The 17,620-nt window shown below is 44.6% G+C and overlaps 1 protein-coding gene across 1 annotated transcript in view; it reads left to right on the top strand.

Annotated features, from left to right (window-relative positions):
- Positions 1 to 17,620, top strand: part of brinp1 (bone morphogenetic protein/retinoic acid inducible neural-specific 1) — a 400,353-nt gene that overhangs the window by 269,159 nt on the left and 113,574 nt on the right. The window contains exon 3 of the mRNA XM_078227598.1: positions 1,343 to 1,533. Coding sequence (XP_078083724.1) covers positions 1,343 to 1,533 — 191 coding nt within the window. The remainder of the gene's footprint in view (positions 1 to 1,342; positions 1,534 to 17,620) is intronic.

Below are 17,620 nucleotides of genomic sequence, written 5' to 3'. Positions count from 1 at the left end.
ATTCCTCCTTTGTAACCTGTTTAGAGGTAGAGTTAATAAAATAGTTTAAAACAAGTACCAGAGTGTGACTACCGTCTGTGTAAGGGCAGATAGAGCATGCCACATCCATTACTATGAGCCCTGCCAGGAGTCCACAGGGTCATAGGGACCAACCAAAGCACTGCATTTGACCATGTGGCATACCACATGGTACCATTGTGGTTGATGATGTAAAGGAGATGTACCAAAATCCTGTGGAGGCAGTGGGAAGCCTCAGGCACAGTCTGAGAGGTTCCGCCACATCTTGTCTGATTTAGGCACCTGACAGGCCAGCAACAAGCCTTCCCCCAAGATCATGGACCCTGGGATTGGGAGTCCCAGTCCCCAAGTGCTGCCATGAAATCAGAGCCCAGCACCTCTATTGAACCCCAGCGCCACCATGGAGGTGGTGGTTGCTACTGGCATGACACCCACCCAAGGCCAAGGACTGTCACTGAACCCCAGGCTACAGATGAGCGATGGCAGAAGATAGGTCACGGAGGAGGGATGGAAGGAGCTGGCTGTCAGAGCTGATCTCTTCCCCACTTTCCAATGCAACACCCCTCAGTCAAGCACTGGATACATTATAATAGGAGACCCCCTCCCCAACCCCGCATTCCCCAGTAGCCTATGGGCAAGCCACACAAGTTTGTGGGCGGCACAGTGGTTAGCCCTGCTGCCTCACAGCGCCAGGGACCCAGGTTTGATTTCCAGCTTGGGTCATTGTCTGTATGGCGTCTGCACGTTCTCCCCGTGTCTGCGCGGGTCTCCTCCAGGTGCTCCAGTTTCCTCCCACAGTCCAAAGATGTGCGAGTTCGGTTGATTGGCCATGATAAATTGCTACTTAGTGTCAGGGGGACTAGCTAGGATAAATGCATGGGGTTATGAGGATAGGGCCTGACTGGAATTGTTGATCCCACTTAAGGGTCTCCCTCAATTGGGAGCAGTTTGGGAAAGCTATCCAGGTCATTCCCACCACAGACTTAATCGGGGTGGAGAAGGGTTCCCAACTAACAACTTCCTGCCTGATTAAATGCCCACTGCCACCAAACGTGCCATGTGGAAAGTCACAAGTTTCTACCCATGATCTGTGAGTTGGAACCGGCAAGACAGAACAGAGCAATCTTCAACATGAGGGGATGGTGATGGGTTGGCCGATGGTGGGCGGGTGGTGGAGAAAGAACCATAATTTAGATTTTACCCAAACAGCCTGGCCGAAAATGTTTGCTTGAATTGGACTGTCTGGACCTTCTACATCGTCATGTTTTCATCACTGCCTTTACCCACATTATTTATTTTGACCATTCTGATGTTGTCGTTGCAGAGAATTTGCACGTTGGAAGGTGAGGAATACTGCAGTCGAAAGGAGGGACTTAATCCGGAACCCTATCCCACTAATGCCAGAATTCCAGAGAAGCATACGCTTGCTTGGGAGGAGACCCTCAACCCAGCAGGTTATTGACACCATCATCCGAAAATACGGGACACATGTGCTCTCATCTGCAGTACTCGGAGGTAAGCTTCTGCAATTCTGAACAGCACCAATCAAATGCTGTTTAATGATAGAGAACCCTGTCATTTTGGAAGCTGTGTTAAATTGAGGGCGCTGCATTGATACACTGAATGGAGCTTAGCGTAAAACCTATCATTTTGAATTTATGGGCTGGGTTTGAGTATTTCTCCAAATCGTACACCATTCTGACATGCACTTCCATTTTGTCATTATTGCTCAGTTAAAATCTTGATACTCTCTGCCTAACAACACTATGAGATTACCTTCACCTCGCAGACTGATGCGGTTTAAGAAGAAGGTTCACTGCCACCTTGCCAAGGGTAGTTGGCGATGGAAAATTAATCTGGGTCTTGCTAACGATGACCGATGCCAGAATGTTACCGCCTCGCCCGTCCGAGGCCAATGGAGAATGCCGTTCTGTGAGCCTCGCCTGCCCCGACTCTGGGGCCGGCGAGGCAGTAAAATTCTGGCCCATATCTCCAAAACATTTTGTCTTGCGCTCTTCAGGACAGATACAAGAATGCCAAATTGGTTGAGGCGTCTCCATGGAGAATGCACAAGGGAACTACTGTTCCTGACATTTTTGTTGAATTCACAGAAGGTGCAATACCTGGACAATTTCCTTTTGCCTGAAGATAAATATGTGGAACTTCTAGTAAGCAGTCAGAGTAGACTTGCCAAACTATCAGCACCCTTTTCTCATGCAGTATAAATTGTTGCTCCCTTTGAAATTAGGCATTCCTACATTTGTCCTGATGAATGTAAGACAAAAGCTTTGACAGCATGGGCGGGATTTCGCGGCCTCGCTCGAGCGAGACCGGAAATTCACGCCTGAGATCTACGGACATTTCCGTTGTCCACCCCTTGCCCGCTCTGAATCCATGGCAGGCGAGGCGGTAGAATTCCGGTGCATGTCTGTTTTCCAGCAACATTCAAGTTCTGTCCTACCAAGCTCCTATTTGATGACCATATCACAAGAATGAATAGAAGATACTGTTCTGACATGGCTGCATGATATTTAAAAGGACATTATTACTGTTCTTCCTGAATGTGTTTCCCGAATTGAAAAAAGGAAGCATTTTGCATGGATACCTGCTTCAATGGGGTGCATGGACTTTGTTGGTGCATTAGTTCCATCTTGTCCTGGTGAATTGTTCCAGCATAACAATTTGATAAATACATTTTGCGTTTGAATATATTCAGTATAAACCTTTATCCAAATTCAAAATAAAAGCAGCTAATGTGGGAGGGAGATTCTGAATGAGGTGGTGGATGGCAAGCAATCAAGGGGAAACACCGAGAGAGGGTTGGTGACAACGTTGAGGAAGAGTCCTTGAACATAAGAACATAAAAACTGGGAGCAGGAGTAGGCCATCTGGTCCCTCGAGCCTGCTCCGCCAAAGATGTGCTGGTTACGTGGATTGGCCTTGCTAAATTGACCCTAGTGTCAGGGGGATTAGCTGGGTAAAGTGTGTTGGGATACGGGAATAGGGCCTGGGTGGAGTTGTGATCAGTACAGACTTGATGGACCGAATGGTCTCCTTCTGTACTGTAGGGATTCTATGATTCAATAAGATCATGGCTGATCATTTCGTGGACTCAGTTCCACTTACCCGTCCACTCACCACCATAACCCTTAATTCCTTTACTGTTCAAAAATGTATCTATCCTTTCCTTAAAAACATTCAATGAGGTAGCCTCAACTGCTTCACTGGGCAGGGAATTCCATAGATTCACAACCCTTTGGTTGAAGAAGTTCCTCCTCAAGTCAGTCCTAAATCTGCTCCCCCTTATTTTGAGGCCATGTCCCCTAGTTCTAGTTTCACCTGCCAGTGGAAACAACCTCCCTGCTTCTATCTTACCTACTCTCTTCATAATCTTATATGTCTCTCTAAGATCTCCCTTCATTCTTCTGAATTCCAATGCGTATAGTCCCAGTCTACTCAGTCTCTCCTCATAAGCCAACCCTCTCAACTCCGGAATCAACCTAGTGAATCTCCTCTGTACCCCCTCCAGTGCCAGTATATCCTTTCTCAAGTAAGGAGATCAAAACTGTACACAGTACTCCAGGTGTGGCCTCACCAGCACCTTATACAGCTGCAACATAACCTCGCTGTTTTTAAGCTCCATCCCTCTAGCAATGAAGGACAAGAGGAAAGAAATGTTAAGAGAAGGTAGCTGGAGAAGCTCCTCCAGGATGAATGCAAAGTAAAGCAGCCAGAGACACTTGCCTTATTTTGTTATTTTTTTGCAAAGAGAACAGGTACAGCTGACATTTTGACACGTCTGTTATTATGTTCATTAAGCTTAGACCTTTGATGGCTATTAAAAAAGGCAATTTCTCTGTATCGCCTGACAGCAACATTTTATTAAAGAAACAACATCAGTGACAGCAGGTGAATAATGAAAGAGCAGTTAGTCGAATAGAATAGATAAGCTGACAGTAACATGTTACCCCTTCAGTTGTGTATAGAAATAAAAATAAACAGAATAAACTATAACTTGACATAAATTTCATACGCCTCAAAAATAGCTTCAGTGTATCTGCGAGATCTTTATAAGTCTCTTGGATTTAGCATTGCCTTCAGTTCAAACAGGCTGGCAGTGTAGCAGTTCTCAATCTTACCTCTCAAACAGTTCTCCAGTAACTTCATTGCAGTGTTAATGTAAGCCTGCTTGTGATACTCATAAATAAACTTTGAAGGATTGATGTGTAACTTGAGCAGCATTGCAGTCAGGTACACCTACAGCGATCACTGCTGATGGCTTTGCGCTCCGAGACTTAAAACGCTGTGACTTGAGTCAGACCATGTGCTGATCGAGTCTGAATCCGGAATTAGGTGAATGGCCCTTCAGAAAATGTGAAAAGCATAGAACCCCATAGAATTCCCACAGTGCAGAAGGAGGCCATTCAGCCCATCGAGTCTGCACCTACAACAATCCCGCCCAGGCCCTATCCCCGCAACCCCACACATTTACCCTGCTAATCCCCCTGATACTAAGGGACAATTTATCATGGCCAATCAACCTAACCCGCATGTATTTGGACTGTGGGAGGAAACTAAAGCACCTGGAGGAAACCCAAACAGACACAGGGTGAACATGCAAACTCCACACAGTCACCCGAAGCCGGAATTGAACCCGGGACCCTGGTGCTGAGGCAGCAGTGCTAACCACTGTGCCACTGTGACACCCAAATCTGTGCTTACATCTAAAAGGCATTTAAACCAGAACATTTCAACATTGAGTGCAAGTTATTTGGGGTTCTGCAAGTATACTCCATTTCAGTGAAAGTATTAACATTGAATACTAAAAATATTATTTTTCTGGTATTCACTATGAATTAAAATTCCTTTAAAGTTATAATTGAATAAAATTAGTTGGATTAAAATTCCTTTTTAAGAACCTGGAATCAAATCACAGAATCCGTACACTGCAGAAGGAGGCCATTCAGCCCATCAAGCCTGCACCGACAACAATCATACCCAGGATCTATCCCTATAACCCCGCCTGTTTACCCCGCTAATTCCCTGACACTAAGGAACAACTTAACATGGTCAGTCAACCTAACCTGTACATCTTCGGAATGTGGGAGGAAACCGGAGCACCCGGAGAAAATCCACGCAGACACGGGGAGAACATGAAAACTCCACACAGTCAGCAACTGTGAGGCAGCAGTGCTAACCACTGTGCCATTGTGTCGGCCCACTGTCCCATTGGAACGGCAACAGCTTTAAGGGAGATGGCTCCTCTTTCTAAAGGTCAGAGGCTATGATTGGCTGGCTATTGGTGGAGCAGGAACCACTGTCATGATTTAAAGCACCGTGAGAATGTTATTTCCTGAGGAAAATTCTATTTTGTGTGTCTTGACTGGGGATCCATGCAGTGCAGTGAACGCTTCGGCTGCTAATTCACTCCGATCAGGATTCAAATCCATAGCATCAACTCTCACAAGCTGGAACAAGTCCGTGAGCTGAGTCATTGTTCACCTGGGTACATAAGCAAGACTACTCACTATTCAGCACCAAGCATCAATCACACTCCAACAGGTTTTAAGGATGAATGACTTGCGATATTATTCTGAGGACGGAGAAGAGTCCCGTTTACTGTGGATGGGATTTTCTGACCCTGCCCATCTCTGGGATTTCCCAGTCCCACTGAAAATCAATGGATTTCTGGCTGGCCACCGATTCTAACACAGCGGGTCCCGTCACGGCGTTCCTGGAAAATCCTACCCTGTACCTGATCATTCTTATATTTGCTTGATAATTCGTACTCTGGGTACAACATTTGGAGATTGCTTCATTCCTCAACAGTGAGATTCTCCCTGATAAACTTTTTTAGAAAATGAACCATAGGATGTTACAGCACAAAAAGAAGCCATTCAATCCATCGTGCTTATACCAGCTCTTGGAAAGTGCTTTACAATTTGTCCAACTCCCTGCTCTTTTCCCATAGCCCTGAACTGTTCTCCCATTTTAGTGTTAGCCAGTTCCCTTTTAGAAGTTATTATTGAGTATCGCTGGAATTCTACTGTCTCGCTCCACCATGGAATTGGAGCAGGTGAAGGGCGGACAACGGAAATGTCCGTCGACCTCGGGCGGGAATCTCTGGTTTTGCTTGAGCGAGGCCATAAAATCCCGCCCATAAGATGTTTCCATTGCCCTAATTGGTGCATCAAGAATCATCATAAATTGTCACATAAATCAAATTGGTGTCATCCCATGTCTGACTCTTTTCTCAAACACCTTAAAACTATATTTAATATTTCACCACAGTGCAAATCCAGCAGCTGTTTTGGCAATCATCCTTCACTCCGTCCTATAATTATCTGATCATAAATCTTGAAAATGTTCTTCTTGCATGAATAAGCAGTAATTCCACCTTCGGCAAATTGGTGTTTCATTTCTTGCAATAAGACAATGTATAACTGAAGAACCTAAACTTAGAAGTGAAAGAACAGCGTGGGTAACATTTGTACATCTGCTGCTTTGTTTAAGATCTGAATACTTGCGATTCATGTGGGAAAGTTAAATATGGAAAGTTGCCTGTTAAACTTTACACATCGTGCAAGTGTTACAAGATCTTCTGTAATTTTTTTTATTCATTCATGGGAGATGGGCATCATTGGCTGGCCACTATTTATTGCCCATCCCTAATTGCCTGAGGGAAGTTGAGAGTCAACCACATCGCTGTGGTTCGGGAGTCACATGAAGGCCAGACCGGGTAAGGACGGCAGATTTCCTTCCCTTAAGGATATTAGTGAATCAGATGATTGTTTTACGACAATTGACATGGTTTCACGGTCATCAGCCGATTGTTAATTCCAGAATTTTTTTATTGCATTCAAATTCCACCATCTGCCGTGGCGGGATTCTAACCCGGGTTTCCAGAACAGTCGCTGAGTTTCTAGATTAACAGTTTAGCTAAAATACCACTAGGCCATCGCCTCCTCCGGGGACTTGTACAAAGTTGTGTGTTGTTGTTGATACTTGCAAAATTACATTGTATGCAAGAGGAAAGTAGCGAGGTGACGCACCCTGACTATTATTGGCATGACGGGGTATTTTAATTGTGCCACTTCTGTTGGGGAGAGAATAGAGCCAACATTTCGAGTCTAGATAACCCTTCATCAGAGCTCTGATGAAAGGTCATCTAGACTCGAAACATTGGCTCTATTCTCTCCTCATAGATGCTGTCAGACCTGCTGAGATTTTCCTACATTTTCAGTTTTTGTGCTATTTCTGTTGTTTGACACCAATCGGAACATAGGAATTAGGAGCAGAAGTAGGCAAATTCAGCCCTTCTGCCATTCAACCAGATCATGGCTGATCTCTCCCTGGTCTCAAATCCACCTGTTCCTCCATATCCCCTTACCCCTTTTTTCATTAGAAATATATCTTTCTCTATGGTGATTGCGATCACAGTTGACCTCTATTCCGAAAAACGTAAGTTGCTGTTTCACTGCAGTGCTGGAGTCTGTAACAGCTCCTCAGCCTAATCTCTATTTTAACCTGATGCATGCTTAATGTGGCAGGGTTTGAACTAAAGGTATTGTGCACATTCAGACTGTGGATCGCTCATCACAGAGCAAATAGATTTTTGTTTCTAAAGTGCTTGCTGTCATATGCTTGGAATGTGGTCATCAAATGTGTAAATATGCCAAAAGGGAAATGCTGGGGAATATTATTTTAGATGTGTTGACAATGCCAAGATATGATTTATGACATCAGGAAACCTGTCCGGTTCAGTATTTGTAATACCCTCGCCAAGGCCAGTCCTCCGGCACAACATTGCTTTATTAAAACAAAGGAAAGGCCTCATCTGCGGCTTACACCAAATCCAAGGTCTCAGCCATTCCTTATTGTTTTTTTTGTAGTGGTTGAACGCAACTGAGTGATTCGCTTGGCAATTTCAGAGGGCATTTAAGAAACAACCAGATTGCTGTGGCTCTGAAGTCACATGTAGGCCAGAGATAAGGACAGCAGGTCTCCTTCCCTAAGGAATGTGAGTTGGGTTTTTACAACAATGGTTTCATGGTCATTAATAGACTTCATAATTCCAGATGTTTTACTGAATTCCACCATCTGCTGTGCTGGGATTCAAGCTTGAGCATTGCCCTGGGTTGCTGGACTACTAGTCCAACGACAATACCACAGTGCCAACGCCTCCCTGCTCAAATGGTTTCAGGAGGTGCATCTACAGCATCTTCATCATCAAAAAAAGGAAAAGTTTATTTATTACTGTCACAAGCATGGCTTACATTGACACTGCAACTAAGTTACTGTGAAAATCCCCTAGTCTCCACACTCTGGCGTCTGTTCGGGTACACTGAAGGACAATTTAGCAAAGTCAGTGTGCCTGACCAGCACTTTTGGACTTTGGGAGGAAACCGGAGCACCCGGAGGAAACCCACGCAGACACGGGGAGAACGTGCAGACTCCGCGCAGACAGTGACCCAAGCCGGGAATCGAGCCTGCGTCTATGGTGCTGTGACGCAGCAATGCTAACCGCTGTGCCAGCCAAGAAAAAGTACAAACAAATAACCAAAAGAAAATCGCTGGCCACTGCTTCTTGACCCCATCTCACGTTTGTTTGACTCATGCAGCTAGCTCGCTGAAGATCAGAGATAGAGTCTATAACCTTCTGATTGTTGTGGTTCAATTCCATTTATTTACCCATCATTGGGGAAGGTGTCAAATAATTTATTTTGATAATGTATCGCAACAGAGCCAGTGTTGAAGGAAGCACAATGACTAGAAATGCAGAATGGTAATCATACGGAGCAAAAATTAGCATCATGAAAGCTGCACTAACTTTATTTGACACCGTGCTCCATTACCTGCTGCATCTGTAATTAGAAACAAAGAGATGTGATGAGAAACATACCGAAAAAATGATTCCTACCATTATATTCATTAAACAGAAAGGTTTAGATTCCCTTTGTTCATCAGTGCTACTGACAGAAAATTATTGTATGCAGAGAAGTGGGTGGGAGAGATAATCATCTTAGCGTAGGATTCGGATAATTCATGGATCTTTGCCATTTGAATTCGGCGCTGAAATCAGTTTTCTCTGTAGTCATTACATTTTATCAACTTTATTTATGGACCATTTTCAATGATAAAATTGTGTGACAAGTTAGAGTGCATGTTCTCTCATGTTGATGAAAATCAGTGTGATTGGAAAGACCGACAGAGCTAATTCATGCTCTGCTTGATGCTTTAGCTAACATTATCAAATGGAGAAAATACTCCCTTCAGTGACCAATATATCATAGAATCAAATGCCTACAGTTCAGAAGGAGACCATTCAGCCCATTGAGTTTGCACCAACAACAATTCCACCCAGGTCCTATCCCCATAACCCCACGTATTTTTAAAAATTCATTCATGGCACATGGGCGTCGTTGGCTGGGCCAGCATTTATTACCCATCCCTAGTTGTCCTTGAAAAGGTGGTGGTGATCTGCCTTCTTGAACCACTGCAGTCCATGTTCTGTGGGTTGATACACAATGCCGTTAGGGAGGGAATTCCAGGATTTTGACCCAGCGACTACGAAGGAATGGCGATATATTTCCAAGTCAGGACGGTGAGTGCCTTGGAGGGGAACTTGCAGGTGGTGGTGCTCCCATGTATTTGCTGCCCTTGTCCTTCTGGATGGAAGTGGTCGTAGGTTTGGAAGTTGCTGTCTAAGGATCTACCCTGCTAGTCCACCTAACCGGCACATCTTTGGAGTGTGGGAGGAAACTGGAGTACCCGGAGGAAACCCACCCAGACACGGGGAGAACGTGTAAACTCCACACAGTAACCCGAGGCTGGAATTGAATGTGGGTCCCCAGCGCTGTGAGGCAGCAGTGCTAACCACCGTGTCATCTCTTAATCATTGCATCATAGTTACATCAGTAGTTACAGCAGTATCAGATGCTCCTGATGTTAAGCCTTTACTCTATCTCTCCCCAAGTCTTTATCCCAATGATATATATCCTTCTGCATCTCACAGCAGTCTTAGTGGTGCCTTGACCAATCTCTTTGATCTGGTCCTGATTTTGTTGGGAGGTTGAGGGTGAACTGTACTCTCTCATTATTCAATCGGAGTGTAGTCCACCTGGGCATTAGCAGAGTTCTGGTTCCTTGCCTCCATCCTGATCAAAATAGCATGTCCAAGATTCTATTGGTTTCCTTCCCAGTGATATCCAAGCTCTTCGGTTCCTGCCGATATTTCCCTGGTCCATCTCAATTCAAGAAGATCTTCGCTGTGGATCTCTTTCTATTGTTTCTGTTGATCTTGCACCTGCACTTTCTCCCTGGGCTGCAGCACTTTCAAGTCTTGTCCTTTGCACCTGAAGTTGACATTTTGAGCTTGATTGTTTCTTTGTTGCTCCACATGCTTCCTAACTCTCTGACGATTATCTGAGGTAATGTTAGGTTGTAGTGTTTCTTATCGAGCTAGGAGTTGTGTTTGCAGCCACCTTCCCCTCAGTAGTTCTGATTTAGCAGTGGATTTCTGTAATTAAGAAGGGCTACGTTAACCTTTTTGATCTTTTTAATCAATTTGTTGATTTTTTTGAACTCCTCTTTCAGCCTCTCAATTTGACAGAGGGTACCTCGGTGAAATAGTTATAAGCATGAAGCCATATTCCTATGCAAAGTTGTAGAACAGCTTGTTCGCAGACTGAGGACTGTTGTCTGATACCACAACATTTCGGATGTCACGTGTCACAGAGATTCCTCTTAGTGAAGGAAGTAATGACTGCCTCTGCCATGGCCTTGTTGATATTATTTGCGATGGCCTACTGGTATTATCGCTAGACTATTAATCCAGAAAGTCAGCTAATATTCTGGGGACCCTGGTGGGCGGCACGGTGGTTACAGTGGTTAGCACTGCTGCCTCACAACGCCAGGACCCTAGGGTCGATTCCCGGCTTGGGTCACAGTCTGTGCGGAGTTTGCACGTTGCCCCCATGTCTGTATGGGTTTTCTCCAGGTGCTTCGGTTTCCTCCACAGTCTGAAAGACGTGCTGGTTAGGTGCATTGACACGAACAGACGCCGAAGTGTGGTGGCTAGGGGAGTTTTGCAGTAATTTAATTGCAGTGTTAATGTAAGCCTTGCTTGTGACTAATAAGTAAACTTTACTTTGGTTTGAATCCTGCCACAGCAGATGGTAAAATTTGAATTCAATAAAATAAATCTGGAATTAAGAATCTACCGATGACCATGAAACCATTGTCGATTGTTGGAAAATCCCATCTGGTTCACGAATGTCCTTAAGGGAAGGAAATTTGCTGTCCTTACCTGGTCTGGCCTACATGTGACTCCAGAGCCACAACAATGTGGTTGACTCTCAACTTACCCCTGAAATGGCCGAGCAAACCATTCAGTTCATGAGCAACTGGGGATGGGCAATAAATGCTGTTCAGCCAGTGACGTCCATGTTCCATGAATGAATATAACAAAATGAACTCGACTCGCATCAAACCATCGAAAGGAGTAATAACTGGCAATGATCAAATCTTTGCCTTTGAACTTCTTTCCAGGCGTTGCCATGGCTTCAAAGGAGAAGTAGAGAGTGCAAGTGTTTAGCTCTGCTGTTGGCTATTCACTGCCAATGTGAGGCAATTCATGACACACTCTTCAATTACCAATCAAGTGCGGATAGGCCTCCACTGAGTTTATGAATTGAACACTCTTCTTTGATGTGGTGCATAGTTTGCTCTCTCCCACAGGCACATAGGGGGACTGGCAGTAATGCCCCATCTCTGGAGGTTGGCCAAGCAGGGACCATGCCCAGTCCTGAACCTATTGAGGGTGGACAACTCTTTCCCTGGAAGGTTGAAATCAGGCTGCTGTTGGGTTGGGTTTGAGACCAGGCACTTGTTTAACATGTCCAATGATTCCCATTCATTTGTCCAGGTGGAATTTGCATGGGAGTCCTGTGGGAGAGTTTTTTCAACCCAGCCTTCTTGATAAGTAGCCTGAATAGATCAGCATGAAGTGGAAGGTTATGGACTTCTTGTATCCTTTTGTTGGTTGTTGCAAATTGACAATAGGTGGAGTTGTGATGTTTGCCAGGACAGGGAGCCAAGGGAGTGGTGTTGAGCAGAGTGTTGCACATTGCTATTAGACTAGACGGGATTGAGGTTCATAAGGAGGAGGTGTTAGCAATTCTGGAAAGTGTGAAAATAGATAAATCCCCTGGGCCGGATGGGATTTATCCTAGGATTCTCTGGGAGGCGAGGGAGGAGATTGCAGAGCCTTTGGCTTTGATCTTTATGTTGTCATTGTCTACAGGAATAGTGCCAGAAAACTGCAGGATAGCAAATGTTGTCCCCTTGTTCAAGAAGGGGAGTAGAGACAACCCTGGTAATTATAGACCAGTGAGCCTTACTTCTGTTGTGGGCAAAGTTTTGGAAAGGATTATAAGAGATAGGATTTATAATCATCTAGAAAGGAATAATTTGATTAGGGATAGTCAACACGGTTTTGTGAAGAGTAGGTCATGCCTCACAAACCTTATTGAGTTCTTTGAGAAGGTGACCAAAGAGGTGGATAAGGGTCAAGCAGCTGATGTGGTGTATATGGATTTCAGTAAAGCGTTTGATAAGTTTCCCCACGGTAAGCTATTGCAGAAGATACGGAGGCATGGGATTGAGGGTGATTTAGCGGTTTGGATCAGAAATTGGCGAGCTGTAAGAAAACAGAGGGTGGTGGTTGATGGGAAATGTTCATCCTGGAGTTCAGTTACTAGTGGTGTACAGCAAGGATCTGTTTTGGGACCACTGCTGTTTGTCATTTTTATAAATGACCTGGATGAGGGCATAGAAGGATGGGTTAGTAAATTTGCAGATGACACTAAAGTCGGTGGAGTTGTGGACAGTGCGGAAGGATGTTGCAGGTTACAGAGGGACATAGATAAGCTGCAGAGCTGGGCTGAGAGGTGGCAAATGGAGTTTAATGTGGAAAAGTGTGAGGTGATTCACTTTGGAAGGAGTAACAGGAATACAGAACACTGGGCTAATGGTAAGATACTTGGTAGTGTGGATGAGCAGAGAGATCTCGGTGTCCATGTGCATAGATCCCTTAAAGTTGGCACCCAGGTTGATAGGGTTGTTAAGAAGGCATACGGAGTGTTAGTTTTTATTGGTAGAGGGATTGAGTTTCGGAGCCATGAGGTCATGTTGCAGTTGTACAAAACTCTGGTGCAGCTGCACTTGGAGTATTGCGCACAGTTCTGGTTGCCGCATTATAGGAAGGATGTGGAAGCATTGGAAAGGGTGCAGAGGAGATTTACCAGGATGTTGCCTGGTATGGTAGGAAGGTCTTATGAGGAAAGGCTGAGGGACTTGAGGCTGTTTTCGATAGAGAGAAGAAGGTTAAGAGGTGACCTAATAGAGGCATATAAGATAATCAGAGGATTAGATAGGGTGGACAGTGAGAGCCTTTTTCCTCAGATGGTGATGGCTAGCACGAGGGGACATAGCTTTAAATTGAGGGGTGATAGATATAGGACAGATGTCAGAGGTAGGTTCTTTACTCAGAGAGTAGTAAGGGCGTGGAATGCCTTGCCTGCAACAGTAGTGGACTTGCCAACATTAAGGGCATTTAAAGGGTCATTGGATAAACATATGGATGATATTGGAATAGTGTAGGTTAGATGAGCTTGAGATTGGTTTCACAGGTCGGCGCAACATCGAGGGCTGAAGGGCCTGTACTGCGCTGTAATATTCTATGTTCTATGTTCATGGTAGCATTCAGCTAAGTGTGGGCAGCTGTCCAGGTGTGCATGTGTGGATGTCATTTATTTACTCTCCACGTAACGACCACCTAATTCTCTGCCAGAATTTTCATGTGGCAAAGTCTTATGACAGACATCACCTCAATTTATGTCATATTTTGTTATTTATTTGTGAAATTTTTGCACTTTCTTTCCATTTTTTAAAGATATGCTGTGCTCAAAATGGAATCTGCCCTCCTGACTGAGACACAAACTCAAAGAAAGCTTCCTGGGTCTGGAACACTTATGACGATGATCAATATATTTTCCCTTAATTTTCTAAGGATTTAGATTTGACAGTATCTGCATCTTGACAGACAATCTAGATTGCAGCTTGATTAGAAAGCCACATTAAAAGATATCATTTTGGACAAACAATGGCCTGCATTTAAAGAATAAGTATATCCTTTGAAACATATGTCCACAAAAGCCCCACAGTAAAAGTTATTCAAACATATCACCAGCAAAGATAGCATTAGATCATAGGAAGAGGGATATAGTTTTACCACAATGAGGACCCAGTGTGGAGATTGGGAGGGTTTTAGAATTCAGAGAAAGAGGACTGGGAAATTGATCAGGAAAGCGGAGAGAGAGCATGAGAGTAGGCTTGCAAAAGATATTAGCTGGAATTTGCCGGCCGTTGACACTGGCATGATCTTCTGGTCCCGCCGACGGCGCACCTCCACCACGGGTCCCCCGGCGGTGAGGGGTACATTTAATGTGAAACCCTGTTGACAACAGCGGGACCAGAAAATCCTACTGTCGACCAATGGTGGGCCACCATTGCGAAACACATGGCCGGTTGTACGGAAAATCCCTTCCATTAACCAAATTGCAAGCATTTCTTCTATAGGGACGAAAATGGAAAAGGACCTGTGAAAGTAAATATGAGACAGAGGCCAGCGAAATTATAAATGGGACTAAGGAAACGGCAGAGATGTTAAACAAATACTTTGTATCTGTCTTCACAGTGGATGGCAGAAAGCACATTCCAGAAACAATGTCAAAATCAAAATGCCTCTTAATTGCGAGAATCAGGAGCTTAAAGTGTTATTAGAATCGCGATAGTGCAGAAGAAGGCTATTCATCCCATCAGGTCTGCACCGAGTCTCCGACAGAGCATTGTACCCAGGCCCTATCCCCATAACCCCACATCCTAATGCACGAAGCATTCGGAACAAAGTTAATGAGTTGATGGTGCAAATCAGCACAAATGGGTATGATCTAGTGGCCATTACAGAAACATGGCTGCAGGGAGACCAGGACTGGGAGATGAATATCCAGGGGTATCAGGCATTTGGGAAGAATAGACAGGAAGGAAAAGGTGGTGGGGTAGCTCTGTTAATAAAAGATAATATCAGGGTAGTAGTGAGGGATGACATAGGCTCTAAGGAACAAAACGTGGAATCATTATGGGTAGAGATAAGGAATAGTAGGGGGAGAAAGACACTAGTAGGCGTGGTCTATAGGCCCCCAAATAGTAATGTTGAGGTGGGGAGGGCTATAAACAAGCAAATAATGGATGCGTGCAAAAACGGTACGGCAATAATCATGGGGAACTTCAACCTGCATATTGATTGGCTGACTCAAGTTGGAAGGGGTGGGATGGCGGAAGAGTTCTTAGAATGCTGTCGGGATAGTTTCCTTGAACAGTATGTTACAGAACCGACGAGGGAACGAGTTATCTTAGATCTGGTAATGTGTAACGAGGTAGGTAGAATTAAGGATGTTCTTGTGAAGGACCCTCTTGGGTCAAGTGATCACAATATGGTCGAATTTCTGGTACAAATGGAAGAGGAGAAAGTAGGGTCCCATACCAGTGTCCTCTGTTTGAATAGAGGGAAGTACGATAGGATGAGGGCTGAATTGGCTAAGGTGGACTGGGAGAGCAGACTGGTAGGTAGGACAGCTGAGGAACAGTGGAGGATTTTTAAGGAGATCCTTTTCAGTACTCAGCAACAATATATTCTTTTGATAAAGAAGGACTGTAAGAAAAGGGATAACCAGCCGTGGATAACGAAGGAAATTAAGGAGAGTATTAAATTAAAGACCAATGCGTACAGAGTGGCCAAAAATAGTGGAGAATCGGAAGATTGGGAAAACTTTAAGAAACAACAAAGAATGACTAAGAAAGCGATAAAGAAAGGAAAGATTGGTTATGAAGCTAGGCTAGCTCTAAATATAAAAAATGATAGTAAAAGCTTTTACAAATATATAAAAAGGAATAGAGTGGCAAGAGTGAATGTTGGACCCTTGGAGAACGAGAGGGGGGATTTAATAGTGTGAAGTGAGGAAATGGCTGAAACTTTAAATAAGTTTTTTGTGTCGGTCTTTACGGTGGAAGACACAAATAGTTTACCGAATATTAACAATAGAGGGTAGGAGGAGAGGTACTCAATACAATTAATGTTACCAGGGAGGCAGTGCTTGGTAAACTAACGGGACTGAAGGTGGACAAGTCCCCGGGCCCGGATGGAATGCATCCCAGGGTACTGAAAGAAATGTCAGAGGTAATAGCGGATGCGTTAGTGGTTATTTATCAAAATTCGATGGATTCTGGGGTAGTGCCGGCGGATTGGAAAACGGCTAATGTTACGCCGCTGTTTAAAAAAGGAAATATGCAAAAGGCGGGTAACTACAGGCCGGTTAGCTTAACGTCTGTAGTTGGGAAAATGCTGGAATCCATCATTAAAGAAGAAATAGCAGGCCATCTGGATAAGAATGGTTCAATTAAGCAGGCGCAGCATGGATTCATGAGGGGAAAGTCGTGCTTGACGAACTTGTTGGATTTTTATGAAGATGTGACTAGTGCGGTTGACGGAGGGGAACCGGTGGATGCGGTGTTTTTGGATTTCCAAAAGGCGTTTGATAAGGTGCCTCACAAAAGGTTGCTGAAGAAGATTGGGTACACGGAGTTGGGGGTAGGGTGTTAGCGTGGATTGGGGATTGGCTATCCGACAGGAAGCAGAGAGTCGGAATAAATGGGTGCTTTTCTGGTTGGCAGATGGTAACTAGTGGCATGCCGCAGGGATCGGTACTGGGGCCTCAACTATTTACCATTTATATAGACGATCTGGAGGAGGGGATTGAGTGTAGGATAACAAAGTTTGCAGATGACACAAAGATAAGTGGAAAAGTGAATCGTGTGGAGGGGATAGAAGGTCTGCAGAGAGATTTGGACAGGCTGAGTGAGTGGGCGAGGATCTGGCAGATGGAGTATAACATTGACAAATGCGAGGTTATTCACTTTGGAGGAAATAATAGCAAATTGGATTATTATCTAAATGGAAAAAAGTTACAACATGCTACTGTGCAAAGGGACCTGGGGGTCCTTGTGCATGAGACGCAAAAACCCAGTCTGCAGGTGCAACAGGTGATCAAGAAGGCAAATGAGATGTTGGCCTATATCGCAAGGGGGATAGAATATAAAAGCAGAGATGTCTTGCTGCATCTGTACAGGGCATTGGTGAGGCCGCAGCTGGAATACTGTGTGCAGTATTGGTCCCCTTATTTGCGGAAGGATATATTGGCCTTGGAGGGAGTGCAGAGAAGGTTCACCAGGTTGATACCGGAGTTGAGGGGTGTTGATTATGAGGAGAGACTGAGCAGATTGGGTTTGTACTCGTTGGAATTTAGAAGGCTGAGGGGGGACCTTATAGAGACCTATAAGATAATGAAGGGGCTGGATAGGGTAGAGGTGGAGAGATTCTTTCCACTTAGAAAGGAAGCGAGAACTAGAGGGCACAGCCTCAAAATACAGGGGGGTCAGTTTAGGACAGAGTTGAGGAGGAACTTCTTCTCTCAGAGGGTGGTGA

This window comes from Mustelus asterias, chromosome 13 (genome assembly GCF_964213995.1).
Source record: "Mustelus asterias chromosome 13, sMusAst1.hap1.1, whole genome shotgun sequence".
NCBI lineage: Eukaryota > Metazoa > Chordata > Chondrichthyes > Carcharhiniformes > Triakidae > Mustelus > Mustelus asterias.
This window is presented reverse-complemented; position numbering and strand designations above follow the sequence as displayed.